This window comes from Squalius cephalus (genome assembly GCF_949319135.1).
Source record: "Squalius cephalus genome assembly, chromosome: 24".
NCBI classification, from domain to species: Eukaryota; Metazoa; Chordata; class Actinopteri; order Cypriniformes; family Leuciscidae; genus Squalius; species Squalius cephalus.
Genome location: NC_137145.1, coordinates 4,051,644 through 4,068,087, shown reverse-complemented (window position 1 = coordinate 4,068,087; position 16,444 = coordinate 4,051,644). Strand labels below are relative to the sequence as shown.

Sequence of the window (16,444 nt, the reverse complement as noted above, 5' to 3'; positions counted from 1 at the left end):
ACAAAATTAAAATGCAAACTTAAAAAATATATAAAACTATAAAATATAAAAATCAAAGCCAAGTCAAAATATTTTTAATAAATAGCATATAAATAATACTAAACTGGTTAGAATACAGTGTTGCAAATTAATCATTGAATTTGAAATGGATGTTTATATGACAGTGTGTAAATACATGCTATTTTGATTAACCAAACGTCAAAGTGAGTTGCCCAAAATAGTCTTGTTTTATGTACCATGTTTGATGCCAATTATTGCGGCGTCCCGCGCTGAAGAAGCAGAATTCAGGAGGAAACTCTGGATCTGGCTCATCCCGGCACACTGGGTTTCCAGACAGCATGTGCCAATAACACCTGCTAGTCCAATTATGCAGAAAGTCCAGAAGACTAGATAACAGCCTCCAGAACCCTGGCGCTCGGGCTGACAGCTTCCTGTTCCTGTTCCTGTTACATGCAGCTCACATTAATTAACTGGTTCACCAAAAATTGAAAGCAAAAGCCTTCTGACCCATTAGCATAGAAATGACCATCCAGAGCAACATGCTATAAACCACTCAAAATACTGTTTGTCACATGCAAAACCTGCAAAAATCTAGTTTTAGCTTAATAAAGACAGCTTAAAAACATTTTGTTTGTATATAGATGATTAAATCATCCCAAAACTGATGAAACGTTTGTTTTTTTAATTTATTTCGGCATCAGTTTTGTTTCAAAGAGGATAAAATGTTAATCCTCTTAAGATGAAGCTTTATAGTTGCAGAAGCGTGCTCGCTTCTGTTGCTTTTGATGTTTCTGTTTGTCTCAGATATTTAGAAAATCAAATGCTCTTTGTTGTAAAGGACATTTGGACATCAAATACAAACTGCAGCACAACAGAGAGGCGGAGGTTTTCCGAGCCAGCGCGAGGAATCTGGCCAACGGGCAACTCCACAGAGTGAGCGTCCAGAGACTCGCCGAGACGCTCAGTGTTCAGGTACTGTGGCCCATTGAAGGACGCTGTTGAAACTGCATCTCTCTGCATCAAACTGGGACGGGGTTAAATGCACAAAAGGGATATTCTGGGCGTTTTCAACATACACAGATTAACAGCATCTGTGAAGGGAAATCATCACCAAAACTTAAACCTTTTCAGGCAAAACCTTTTTTTTTTTTTTTTCATGCACTGGTAGATTTTGAGATTTGGGGCCCTATTTTAACGATCTAAAGCGCACAGCGCAAGTTCACTTAGGGCGTGTCGGAATCCACTTTTGCTAGTTTAACTACGGGAAAAATGGTTTAAAAGGGTTGTCCCAATTCTCATAATGAGTAATGAGTGTGTTTTGGGATTTACTGTACGTGCGTTAAACCAATCAGAGTCTCATCTCCCATTCCCTTTAAATGCCAGTTGCACTCGCGCCATGGCAGATTCGCTATTTACATGACGGAATTTGATAGTGGAAAGACCGAACACGTCTCCAGAGAGCAAACGGATCTGCTCGTGCGCGAGGTAAAAGTGCGCAAGCAGAACATCTACGGGACAAGCCGGATTCACCATATCTTTATGTACACAATAATTATCTTTTACATTGTAATTTATTTAAAATATTTGGCATGTTTGTGTGCTGCTTTGTGTTCCTGTGTGTTTAATAAGCAGAGTGTACGCACCCTGTGGACCCGCTTATAGGCGCACATTACTAACGCGCTCATTAAATAACATTGCACCATTGACTTAAGACCAGGGTTCAGTCGGTCAATGGCTCAGTTTATTTCTGTTGCCTCAAAATAGCAACGCACCAACAATGCGCCAGAACACACACCTCATTTTCAGACCAGCAGCCCATGGGCGCACAAATGGGTGCAAATGCATTTGCTATTTAAACAACGTGACGTAGGGCGTGAAAATGATAACTGCGTCGGGCTGACACTAGAAAAAAACACTTGCGTCGCGCTTGGCGCTGCATTGCGCCGGGTGTTAGGCCGTGTGTCCACCAAAGCATGTTTTCATGCGGTTTTCAATGGGAGCGCCACGTTTTTAAAACGCCATGAGCGTAACGAGGCACTAAGCGTTTTTTTCACGCTGAAGCGCTGAGCACTTACAGGTTTTTACAGGTTTGAACAATGTTCAACTTTGGGTAAAACGCAACGCTCATCACTGTCACTTTTTTACCCAGCCGTCCAATCACAGTGGAGGAGGGGCGGGACAAATACCACACCGACCAACCGTCACAACATTCTTTCTGCACAACGACATCAACCAGCAGAGCTAACCGAACAAAATGGATAAAAAAAAATTTTTTAGTATGAAACAAATTATCTGCGAACTCGGTTACAAGTAAACTGTGCCGCGGATATTCTGTACTATAGCAACAAAGTGTCTCAACTGAAAAAATGCTGCGCTGCCAAAACGCTATCAAGCGCTCACAGCTTGGCGTTTTCAGCAGAGTATCTAGCGTTTTCAGCTGGCTAAAAACGCTTTGGTGGACACACGGCCTAAGACCAGTGGGGAAAAAACATACAAAATACACATTTAAGTCTTTATTTTAGTACACTTTATCTATTTGCATCTGTAGATTTCAATTACAACATATATCTTTAAAGGCCATTTTCTCAAAATGAGCCAGATATCAGTAGCTGTTACATGTGAGCAGGGACAAGGAAGAGAAAGAGAATCCAGATGCAAGCACCAGTTTATTTGAGAAACACAAACACAGATAATCCAGTCCAGGAACAAGAGAATAATCCACACAGAAGACTGGGGAGCAACAACAGGAACACACATTCAGGAGCAGTGATGGACAAACAACAGCTGATGCACAGAGGTTTACATACACAGGTTAACAAGGGACAGGTGTTGGTGGTTAATGTCATGGGAACTAATGAGGGTAACTATGGTGACAAACCGGGAACCAAACACAGGAAGTGAACACAATGGGGAACTAAGAATACACTTCAACATAAAAGTCCGACAAAGCATAAGACACAGCACAGGCATTGTGACAGTAGCGCTTACATACACCAAACTTTACAGTTTACACTTCCTACCTATTTTTTGAAGGTTTTTATTGAGGGGTTTGTTCATATATCATTCTCCTGATTTATAAAACATTTCATTCCTAAACACATTTCTGGCTGTTGACAGTATTTTGTGATTTATGGTGTGTTTCCAAAATCAATGTTCAGATTTATGTTCTGAAAATGCATGCAAATTAGTGCATATTTAATTAGATTATGCATCATTTAAACAAAACATTTCAGAAAACTTGATACAAAAAAAGTGCCTTAATGTACTTTGATTAATCGGTTGGGAAGAGTGTGGTGATATCTGTTAATTTTACACATGTTGTGCCTTGAATGGCTGTAGCAAAGAAATGTCTGTAAATAAGTTGATAATATCCCAGAATATTCCTTTAATCTCTTTCTAAAAGGCTACCATGTACATCTAAATATTAAACAGTGATGCATATATTCATGAGTTTGGAGGACTTGATGAGGACACTGCAGCGCTGATGCATAACACGTGCTCCTCAATAACAGTCGATGTTCTGTGGCGGTGCAGGTCGTGGCGGGAGCGCGGATCCGTCCATGATCTCAGCACTTAGTCTGAACCGTTGCAATAATCACACTTTAAATGCAAACACACGGCCGGACCGGAGAACATCCTCTGGTTTTGAATCAGCCAGCAGTAATGTGCTTTACGGTTGCTTTGAAGAGCAGTTTTAATTCAAATGCTTCCAGACGAATATGACCTTGCTATGAATAAACATGACGCGGGAAAACGTTTTTACTCGATGCACATACAATTTTAACTGTGGCTTGTTGCGTCTTTTGTAGGTCGATCAGCATGCAAAAGAAGATTTCAATCTTACATCAGACTCTGAATTCAACGCCATCAAATCTATCGTCATCGGAAAAGTGCTCGGTGAGTAAAAATCACTGTCAACGGTCACCTGGAATATTAGGGATTAGATTTTTAGGACTGGAAAAGTGTATGATTTCGACACTGTATGGTTTTGGCCATTCCAGTTTTTGGCAATTCTGCAAATCCTAAAAGATGATCCCAGGACGAAATCTGTAGTCTTTGATTGCTAGTTTGACATGTTTTTCCGACAGTCCATTTGCGATCAAATTTGACCTCCAATGAAATTCTGCCATTGGCAAAGTTTTGAGACACAGTCCTGCACTGTAGCTTCTCCTACGACAATCGCCATGATCAAAATGACAACTGAGATCCTACAGTGTGACACGGCTTACAGCAGGGATCATGTTCGTACAGTCTGACAAGCAACAGTCATAAAGAACCATTATAAATCCAGTGTGTATCCGGCATCAAAATAAATGAGCAAAAACCAAAAGTCTTACATATAGTGTATATCCTATTCAGGAAGCAGAAATACTCTATTTTGAACATCACTGCTGTATTAAGGAGGAAATGTCTCTGAATTATGTACAGTTACTGTAAGTGGCTATTATATATTATTATATTCCTTTTAGAGGTTTTCTAGCCATCATAGATGCTGAAATGTCTGGAGGAAGCGGAAGCATCAGGAGTTTGTTTGTTCGGTCAGGCGAACTCCTCAGCCTGTGTGTGTATAGAGTACGGTTTGTCCTATTTACTTCAGATAAGACTAATATTGACTTTAGTTGTTATTATTGTCGTCTATGGGGGATGTGAAATAGGTCAGGTTGATTTTTTTTTTTTTTTTATGCCTATAAATAAGACCTGAAGCACACAACTTTCTAGTCATACAACCCAAATAGATGAATAAAACATTCAGTTAATAAATAATACAGCAGAAGTTTAAAAATATGAAGCTTGCAGCCTTGCATTTAAAAAAAAAAAAAAAAACTATTATAGGAGCTTTAGGATTTTTCTATTTATTTTTTGCATTGTGACATTATTCTCATGACACTTTAGTGGCATAAATTGCTGCTAAATTCTCATTCCAGTGCAAAATATTTTGAATGTAATATTTTTAACTGAAATGTGAAAATAATATTTTATTTTTTATTTAAATACTGCATTGTAGTATTTGTTATACCTCCTTTATTTTTGCTGATTTTAATAAAACATTTTTGTTCAGGATGATTTTTACAACTGCATGACAAAAAAAATCTTAATGGTCCTAAAGAATAGACTGCACAAATGTAATTACTTATTTTATGGTGACTTTTGGAAATGATCATTTTGTAAGGTTTACTGGCAGGGTTTACAGATATGAAGAAAATAAAGAGGTTTTTATGGTTGCTTATGATCAGTGATGATGGATGGTTTATAATGTTTTATACTGTACCTCCCCCATCAGTAATTTCTAGTTACCTAGAGATGCTCATGAGCTAAATTAGCTTGGTTCAATCTCGTTGTAATGTCGTACAGGTCGAGGTTGGCGGCGCTTTATGGAGGGAAACATTCTCATGTGGCAGCCTGTGCGTTCATATGACCTTTCATATGAACATGTGACATGAAATGCATTTGCTGTAACCCTTCAGATAGTGTGTCGCTGACAGTGTGTCATTTCCAGCAAACACTATTGATCACGGCCAGAAATCGACTTGTAATGAAAACTAAATCAAATGTGAGCTCCTGAAGATTAATATTAGACCCGTACAGGCCCGTTCAAAGCTGAAATGATGCCGAACAGATGTTCAAATCGTGCTGGAGAACATGATCATCAGGTTTGGTTCGTGTCAAAAGAGATACACACCAAATACTAAGACATTCTCAAATTTATGTTCATTTTTCAATTTTTCAGTGTAAAGCCTGACATGAAATAATAGTCAGAAAAATCAGTTTTTATGCAAGTTTATTGGATCTTTAAATATTTTTAAAAAAAATCTGTTGATCATATTTGATGCATCAGGCTTTTATGACTCATACAGTATGTTATAGTGCAAAATATGGAGATGAAAACACCTACATTTTATTCAAAGTCCAAAACTGAGCAAAAATATGCAATTTGGTGCAGATGCTGATATTTATACTGTAAATATAATTTGTCACTTTATATCTCCCATAGGTCTTAGATGGTTTAAAAGCTTAATTATGATAAAAGTTTCAAAACATAATGCAATGCAATGCAATACAATGATGATTGAGAGATGAACAAATAAACCTTCCTCAAAAGCCTGATGGATCAAATTTGATTGCATCATTTCAACAATCAAATTTGATTGATTTTTCACATTGTATCATGATTTTTCTATGGATAATCAAGTTGCTTCGGTCCAGTAAGTGTTCATCTTAAAATATTACTAACAATATGAAAGTTACTGCTAATTCATTTTTAAAAATCAGTAAAGAATTCACAGGAAAAACACACAAACCTGAATGTGGATGTTTGTGCAATTATACTAAAAGGCTTTTACTTGCTAAAAAAAAAAAAAAGTATAAACCATCAATCATGCATGTGTAGATTGTGTGCAACTGGTTTTTCAGGAAAGTTTTGATCATGTTGACCATTTAGAGGCCTTTTAATGTGTGAAATGTGTTTTATAGGGTTAACTTTTCACTCAAAGTGCAATGCTGATAATATAATTTGTAAAGAAAAATGTATTGAATTAGAAAAGAAAGCAAACAAAAGACCTTAAAGGTCCCGTTCTTCGTGATCCCATGTTTCAAACTTTAAATAGTGTGTAATGTTGTTGTTAGAGTATAAATAATATCTGTAAAATGATAAAGCTCAAAGTTCAATGCCAAGCGAGATATTTTATTTAACAGAAGTCGACTACATCGAACGGCCCGTTTGGACTACATCCCTCTACTTCCTTCTTTAATGACGTCAGTAGAACCGTTTTTTGACTAACCTCCGCCCACAGGAATGCTCCCTCAACTCTACCGAAATTCGTTTATGTACTTAAGCACTTCTAATAACTTACTGTGTTTACTGAAGTAAAACTGACGCTTCATCTTTAGTGTGATGTACAATAAACTTTATTAAACTCATCAGTATATGTTTGATCATCATTCAGACAGCAGACTTGTAAGCTGTTAATAAATAATGGATACATACAAGCAGATGACAAATACGTTATAATAACCGTAATTAAACTACTAAACTATACCTGTTTCATCTCTATACAGCACTCTGACTCTGTAGGCATTATTGTCCGACTCGAAATGAACACCGTAACTGAGAGTTTCTGATATTATCATCATTCCGTGAGATGAATTGTCCTGAGAGACTGAGCGCGAGCTCGTGAGGCTCCGCCCCCTGTGTCGTGCAGCAGAAGCTTATTTGCATTTAAAGGGCACACACTAAAACAGAGCGTTTTTCTGAGCCCCAAAAATGACAATTTAAACATGCTGTAAAAAATTATCTGTTGGGTATTTTGAGCTGAAACTTCACATACACACTCTGGGGACATCAGAGACTTATTTTACATCTTGTGAAAAGGGGCATAATACGGGACCTTTAAATCTTGAAAAATGTTCATGGACATGTTTATTTGTCAAATACATCATGCCCATTGACCATTGAGTCGCCTCTGCCTCAATATCTGAATAAAAGGACTTTCTTCAGGCAATTCAATTCTCTGCCGTTGCTGCGGAATGGAATGCGACATGCGGTTTTCGCTCGAGATGTCCTGCACAAAAGCTAAATCGCATGGTTTTGTGTTCAGTTGTGCTCTAGTGTGCGCTTGAAGTGAGACTTGTACTGTATAGTTGCCGAGGGTGTGAGAACATGCTGTGAAGAATATTGTTGCTCAGTGGTTGCTCTTTCCGAGCTTAATGGAGTTCACAAGTTATGTATTGATTAAGTTTGTGTAAGATGTTTCTCCTGGGTTTCCTTAGAAGAAGCAAAATAGAAATAAATCAATAGTTGACATATTGTGTGTAAAATGAATGTGGGAGCAGCTCAGATCATTTGGTCTTGGGAGAATTTAAGGAGAAATGTTTGAGTTCATAATGAGATCTTTTGATTGTAGATCTCGTCTGAAGCGCTAGAAGAGACACGTGTGGGATCATTGGGCTCTTTTTCACATTAGGAACATCTGAGGAGCAGAAAGCTTAACCAAACATTTCCATTAGATCTCCATTAACCCAGAAAACAGGGGATGTTCTCAGAACTCAGGCTAACATTGTGGTAATGCTATCTCAAAGTTATGAGCAAACATTCTTCCAGTAACATCATTTGAATGTTTGTTTAAAGTTATCTGGTCTTAATAATAATGTTCTCAAAACTTTAGCACAAAAACGTTTATAGATTGTTCATGGAAGTTTTTTTGTTTTTTTTCTGGAACATTTTACACTCTTAAAAAATGCTGGGTTGTTTGGGGTCAAATATGGACAAACCCTACCGTTGGATAAATAAAATTATATTACATTTTTAAACCCAAAGGTTGGGTTATTGGACCCAAAAAATGGGTTGAAACAACCCAACATTTTTTATTGTATGGATGTATGTATTAAATGTTACAACTTGTTTCAGAACATTCAAATGTAACATTCCCAAAGCGTTTACAGAATGATAAAATGTAATGTTTCCTTAACAATCATCAAGAATAAAATGTTTTTGAAACATTTAAAAATATATATATATTGAACGCAGAGGTGTAGTGGTAAAAAAAGAGGTGAGTAAACTATAAATTCTGGTGGACCACGATGTAGTCACCCGGTAAGGTGGGCCACTGTCTACTGGTGTATGTGTATCCTGATGGCATCGCTAGAGGCTATCATTTGATGGTACTACCAAGGGTATCACTGGTTGTTCCCTCATCATAGGTCACACAGTCACTATTCAATTCATACATTAATCTAAGTTCTTGTTAAAGAGACTCAAGAAGGAATAATATGGTTGAAATCTATAAAGTTTACTAAATGACAAAACAGAGAGAACAAAAATATTTAAGAGCGATAGAGAGGGAGGCTTATATCCAGGGCTTCCAATTCAATGCACTTGTACATAATGATTAGGGATTTGGGATTATTTTCATAGTCGATTAATCTGTTGAATATTTTCTCGATTAATTGATTAGTTGTTTGGTCTATAATATGTCAGAAAAATTTGGATCAGTGTTTCCCCAAAGCCCGGGATGACGTCCTCAAATGTCTCGTTTTGTCCACAACTCAAAGATATTTAGTTTACTGTCACAGAGGAGAGAAGACACTAGAACATATTCACATTTAACAAGCTGGAATCAAAGAATTGTTTACTTTTGTCTTAAAAAATGACTCAAACCGACTAATCGATTATCATAGTTGTCGATTACAGTATTTTCCAATTGCTAATGTAGCAGGTGCAGATTAATGACAGAAGGATGAATCTGGTGCCACATATTTTAATTTAAAGAAAACTCAGTTTCTGTAATTAACAGAAGAAAGACAATATAAGTTGCACTGCAATTTCCACAAGTGTAATGGCTGCCGACATTAACAGACGATTTTGCGAAACTAAAAAAAAACAATAAAACCAAAAATGTTCCATTTGAACACAAAATACACTGCATCATTACAGCTGCCTCAGTTACATAACCGTTCTCTTTGTTCCATGTGTGTGTGTGTGTGTGTGTGTGTCGGCGCACTGCGCTCTCTGCTCAATGTTCCGCTCCGTGTTTGCGCTGCGCGTTCTGCTCTGTCGTTATCCACCTCAAATAACGTGAAATTTAGAGGTGGATAAACGCACTTTGGAGGTGGGTAAACGCTATTTCCGAATTTAGGGAGGTGCGCAAACGGCGTTTATGTGCGTTTAGCCTCCACTACATCCCTGATTGAACGTTCATAGAACACTCAGAAATAACATTTTCACAACTTAATGGGAACATTACTAAAAACATTCTTAGAACATATTTTCATTAGCTATCTGAGAGAAGTAATTGAAATATTTTTGAGATCTTTTACTTTATATTGTTTTATCTTGGTAAATCTGAGTCCGGTCTGAGATGTTTCGATCTCTTCTGAAACTCTAGAGATCATTGGGGTCTTTTTCTCAAGAGAAACACCTAAAAAGCAGTGACTTGATCAAACATTTTCATTAGATCTCCATGTAATTGCTATCCGAGAGAAACAATTGATATATTTTTGAGATCTGTGTCTTTATATTGCAGGCTATTGGGTATTTAGAGATGTTGAGATCCCTTCTGAAACTCTAGATGAGACACGTGAGAGATCATTGGGGTCTTTTTTTCAGGAGAAGCAGAAAAGCTTCCATTTGTCTCGAGAAGATATGATTGAGATCTCATTGAATGCTCAGATGTGTGCCTTTGCAGAATCTGGTGAAGTGGATCCAGAGATCGGCCGTCTGAACGCTCTGGGCTTCACTGGCTGTCTGTCTGTGGTCCAGTTTAACTCCATCTCTCCGTTGAAAGCGGCTCTGCTGTATCCAGACACGAGTCCTGTCACAGTCACCGGACTTCTGACCCAATCCAGCTGTGGCTCGTCTGTACCATCAAACCCCTATGCAGCTGAGACGACTCATTCTCTCACAGGTAACGCCAGCAAAACTTGAACACAGCCCTGTTTGCCCTAGTTATACAACATAACAGTCCGGAAGTAAAAATCCCATTCATTTTCTCCATAGGGGAATTGATTTTTAACAGCGACTTAAAGACCTGTGAGCTACAAGGTTGCTAATCAATGGTAAATGCTTTAGTTGAAGCCAGTATTTCAACATATTTTTTAAAATAATCATGTTCAACAACAGAGTTCCTGATGAAAAACTACATTACCCATAATTCTGCAGAGAATCCCATGAGGCACTGCGAATATAAAGTAATCGCTCACAGACTACTTAAATATTTGTGTGTGTGTGTGTATATATAGTATATGTGCATATTGCAATACATGTAAAATAAATTGTTTCTATATACATAATGACCATCTTTAAATATATAGGTTTATATTCCTCTATAGATGTTTTTTGTTTGTTTGTTTTTTGAGAAGTTCTTTCCCTTGTTGAAGCCATTAAATACACAGTTTTGTATATTTGTCTATGTTGTGATTTGGTTTATGGCTTATAATGGCTTTAATGAAGATTTTTTCAAAATCTCCAAGGAAAAAATAAGTGGGAAAAATACTTCGGCAACCACCGCCACTGGAAAAGTGGACGGGTACTAATGCACTCAACTGGTTTATTGGTCAAGCCAATTAATCGCTTGATATTTGGTCTTTTATAGATCAACATCGACCGATAATCCTTGTGTCAGTCCCAAGAGCCTTTGCCAATGGATTAATAAATCATGTTTTAGTGAACATGTTTTGAGTAGATATCAACCCAACGTTTAAACTATCGAGGCCTGAAACTCTACACAAGTTCATGAATTTTGCTTTTCATTGAATGTACAGACACCTAAATGATTGTGGGTTTTAAAAATATGAGCAATTCGATTTTAGATTATTAATTTGTATATTTTGGTCCATTTTAAAATGCTGTCTGTTTTACATTGTTGGTTTAGTCCTGAAGTGTCATTGTAACAGCAAAATAATTCAGTGTTTTTAATGACAAATGTCTTTAAGAACCTGTACTAATGCTGGAAGGTCAATCAAAAAAATCAATAAAACTCTAAATTTAGCATTAGTATAAACTTTTAGTTTTATCTTTCAGCTCAAGTACAGTTTGAATTGTGGTTATAGTTAGTTAAACCGTTGACATGTTTATATTGAATGAAACACTTTTGAGGTACAAGAGCGCTCTCTCTCTCTCTCTCTCTCTCTCTCTCTCTCTCTCTCCGACTTTCTTTTCCAAACTTCTCCTTAGTTTTTCTCCCAAGCTTCCCCCTGAAAGTGGAATTTCTGCAAACTTTGGTCGCTGGCTCACTGAATCCATCCGCAGTGCTAATTAAATTAGAGCAATAATGATCGTAAAGGCTGATCACTGTATTAATCTGCGTGAGAAAGACCTTCATTTGCATAATCATTTCTGTATTGCCTCCGCGTTTGAAGCGGCGTATTCAATGAGCCGCGATCTGCGAGCGATAAGCTCTTCAATCCTGCTGATGATCTCTGTGTCTCTTCCTCTGCTGTAGATCATGTGGGTACAGTAGGTGCGGGCGAGCCCATAGTCAATGCGATCAACAGCGACTCGGCTTTGATCGGAGGTAAATGGATGTCACGCTTTCCAGAAACACTCCGTTCCTCATCTTTCCTCATTTCATTCATTATTATTTGCTTGCTTTCCGCTCATATCGACTTTGTCTTGCTCTAGGAACAAATCACCCAAAACATCATTTGCTCGTTCCAATCCACTTTGACTTTATCAACTTTGTGGAAGACGAAGGGAAATGTTTACCTGCTCTTTTCTATTCAGTTGAGCTTCAAAAAGGACAATAAATGCAGAATAAAAGTTGAGAAGTGAGCAAAAGTGATGTCCGGCCTATAGGAAAATTGCGTTGAAAGGAGCAGCATCAACATTGTGCTAAACAGCTCCGTTTGTGCTCAACGGGAAGAAAGAGCCGTTCCGGAGTAAACGATGGCAGAATTTGCATTTTGTGAGCTAAAACTTGCACTGAATGACAAAGACGTTGGATTATTTGTCATGCAAAGAGAACTGGGAAGCTCAGCCTCCGTGTGCATTTAAAAGACTCTATAAAACTAATCAGAAAACCTCTCCGTGGCCCTCAGTAATGACTGATTTAACAGCTGCATTCACACTGACTTCTCCAAAGTTATCGGTAAATAGAATGAAATTAACAAAGGTCTTCAAAACTAATTAAACATTTAAAGAAATTATTTTCTGATTAAGGGGCTTCTGCTACAATCCAGAATACACTTTGTCCTTTTTCACAGCCATCGTAATGTGGCATTAAATTGAGTTGAGATTTATTGTGGTGCCTCAATTAGACATTTCTTTTACCCTTTATAATTAAATGTGCCATGCTTAACCGGCCACAAAGGAGAGAAACATTTTAGAGGCGTTTCGCTCTGACAGCGTGTAGAATTAAGGGCGAAGAAGCATTCACAACACGTCTGATGGTTAGCGACAGTCCAAGGGTTTTTTTTTGCCAACTTTCTCTCTCTTTTTGATAGTCTGTATTTAACCGGTCCAGAAACATCGAGTAAATTACGATTGATTGTGACATGATAGAAGCGTGAGTCCTCTGACTGTCCGCCTGCTGCGGTTTGTGGCACTAAAATCCAATCCCGTGACCAATTTACGGGATTACTTTTGAATGCTTTATGGCGTTTATTCAATTTAACCTAATTAAGAATTTTTTGTATATTTTTTATTTGCAGTAGTTATCCGAAGTTGATTTATCATAAAACAAAGATATGGAATTCCTTCCGGTTTCATTACAAATTTTATATTTTTGTATATTCATTACATTTATATTAATGTATAATATTTTTTTACTTTTACATATGTATATTAATATTATGAATATTAATTTTAAATAATATTAACACATTTATATTAATTCATATTTTGATATTATTTATATAAATTTCCCTAAATTTGCATTGCCGTAATTACATCCAATTTTGATTTATCACCATAAACCATATATATGGAATTCTTTCAGTTTTCATTATGAATTATAATTTTTATTTGTTATTTTATTTCATTTATAAATTATATGTAGCCTATTCATTTAATGTATAAATATAAGTTTAATGTATATACATTAATTTAACTAATTTATATTAATTAAATGTATATTAATTTAGAATATTTTCATATTGTATATTCATTCATTTGTATTTGTATATTATTTATATACATTTTCACAATTTTTGGTATGTTTGTTTTTTTCTTGTTCTTTCATCCGATATTGAATTTTTAATGTTTTAATGTTGTATCTTTTTAATTTGCAGTAGTTATCCAAAGTTGAATCATCACCATAAAACAAAGATATGGAATTCCTTTAGTTTTCATTACATATATATTTTTATATTCATTACATTTATAGTAATTTATAATATTTTTTTCCTCTATATGTATAAAAATATCAATCAATATTAATATTAAATAATTTAAACATTTATATTAATACATTCATATTTTTATATTATTTATATAAAGTTCCCTAAATCTTTTTTTTTTTTTTTTTTGCTGTTATTACATCCAATGTTGATTTATCACCATAAGCCATATATATGGAATTCTTTCAGTTTTCATAATGAATTATAATTTTTATTTGTTAATTTATATATATTTTATTTATAAATTATATATATTAATTTAATAAATGCATATTAGTTCAATGTATAACTAATTTATATTATTTAAATGTATATTCATTTACAATATATTAATAATGTATATGAATTAATTTGTATTTATTATTTATATGTAGTAATTTAAATGTAAATAAATGCATTGCATATTGTATTAGTATTCATATAATGAATATAAAATCATATATATCTATCTTGATGAATTTATATTTTTATTTACAATATTTTATTTATATGACTTTTTTTTTAAGTTCGTCACAGTGTGACCATCACACATTTTGCATGTTTCATCATCCAGAGATGTAGAAATGTACTCTCGTCATGACGTCTAGATCTCTTCACTGTTGTGCTGTTTTTCAGGTGTCATTGCCGTCGTGATATTTGTGAGTCTCGCCGCGCTGGCTGTGATGGCGCGATTCCTGTACCGGCGGAAAGAAACGTTTCAGACCCAAGAGCCCAAAGCGGGAAAAACAGACGACAGTCCCGAAACACCCTTTAACACGGATCCAAACTCACTGGGCATTATCAGTGACAACCAAAAAGAATATTTCATATGACGCTCTTTCCCCTCGTATCGGACTAATCCAGTTAAACCAATGGACTGAAATGCCTTGTCGAGTCTAGAGACATTAACATTCACGGTGCATTATGGGAAGCCGTCCGAGAGACTGTCATCCGACGGGGCAGCTGAAAAGGAGCGACGTGTCCCTCGGTTTATGCCCTTTTTGTACATAAAACATTTATTGTCCAGAGATTTGGCACAATAGTACGGTTTCTAAGGTGTGTATAATGACATTCATTGGTTGTAAATATTCTTTTGAAATGAAACTTTGTAACGTCACTTTCTCCTTCTGCCTTTGAACGATTCAGTGCTCAGTATTACGTTTAACGGAGTTAAAGAAGCAATCATTGTGTAACTAAATCCAAATAAATGTGAGTTGGCGAGTGTGATGTTGTTGTGAATACATGCGTTCGTGCAAAAGACTTGAGATTTTGTGGAAATGCACAAGGCTGTACACTCCGTATTTATCACTCTTGCCGTTTTCCCGTGCTTTTTCTCAATGATTTGCCATTTGGAACAAAAAAAAATACATCCTATGACAGTTGTTTATTGTGGACAACCTGTGTCTCTGGTTCTTGAGTCTTTTTTGTCTCTTAATTCATTCATTTCTTTAGATTTTTATGAAAGAATTCCTCCATTGTAGTCTTGAGATTCTTCCCGGAACAAACACGTCACAATATTCCTCATTTAAATAATTAATACGCAGAATAAAGGGGCGGGGCCTGGTTGAGTTAGTTAGTAGTGTGTTGAAACTGGTGGTTATGGTAAGGGGTGGGACATTTCCCAAACACACTGGGAGCGCTTGACCAATCAGAGCACACTGATCCAGCCGACCAATCAGAGTGTGCTTTTCAGGAGGAGGAGCTTCTGCTGCGTTCATGCCATATTGTGATTACGAGATGACAACAGGTGACGTTACTCGGAGCAGCTCGTGTCCTCAGACTGGGAATAATGCATTTCTTTAGTGACACTATCAATGCCCACATGAATCTGCAGAAGTCAGGTGGTACAGCGGTCATGTGGTACAAGTCCAAGCTCTCAGAAAATTACGAATTTACTAGATCTACGAGGATGTGAATGCTTTTCACAAGTTGGAATGTCCTAATTATGGTAATTACGACAGTGTGTGAACATAGTCTCTTTCATAGAGACAGGAACTAAACAGAGCGTTACTGACAGACTGGGACGAGACGAGCTGCAACAATGCGGAAAATAATGTGTTGTTTGGACATTTAAGCATCAAAAACTACTCTAGAGCCCAAAAACAAAATCAAGACTTTGAAAAAGGGCATAATAGGTCCCCATTAAGACAAGACAGTCAAGTAAACAGTGCATTTTGATTTCATGTTGACTAGGCATCTCCAAAAGACCGAAACGAAGTCTGCAGGCATATTTAAAAGATGTTTTTTTAGCTTTCTGTGATGTTTTTGGTCAAAAGCATGTGACGTTAAATCATGTTGTCAAATACTTCATCAGCACAAGAGCCACAGGATCACATGTGAACAAAGTGTCTCTGACAGCCTCATGTGAAGCACAAAACACTGCAACGTTCCCGCATGCTTTCTGACTTCCACTCGGCGCAGCTGGATTTATTATTTTGTGAAACGCTAATGCCTCTGATGTGATTTGAAAGAAATGACGTACAGTAGCAAACTGTGAAACGGAGCGATGCTGACAGGGAAAAACACAGATTATGACTAGGTTACTGGTGTGATATCCACATTCAAGAGAAATCTTAAATCTTCAACTATGTGGTCAAGGCCTGTGAATCTCACAAAATTTGGTAACACTTTACAA

General features: G+C 36.5%; 1 protein-coding gene across 2 annotated transcripts in view; it reads left to right on the top strand.

Moving 5' to 3' along the window:
* The window catches only part of cntnap3 (contactin associated protein family member 3), a 133,721-nt gene extending 118,517 nt beyond the window's left edge, over positions 1-15,204 (top strand). The window contains exons 20-24 of one of the 2 annotated variants that reach the window (XM_079861207.1): positions 839-972; positions 3,810-3,897; positions 10,182-10,400; positions 11,937-12,008; positions 14,446-15,204. In XM_079861207.1, the coding sequence (XP_079717333.1) occupies positions 839-972; positions 3,810-3,897; positions 10,182-10,400; positions 11,937-12,008; positions 14,446-14,642 (710 nt within the window). In that variant the 3' untranslated portion in view covers positions 14,643-15,204. The remainder of the gene's footprint in view (positions 1-838; positions 973-3,809; positions 3,898-10,181; positions 10,401-11,936; positions 12,009-14,445) is intronic. The other variant, XM_079861208.1, reaches the window with a different exon arrangement.
* The last annotated feature ends 1,240 nt before the right edge of the window (positions 15,205-16,444 follow it).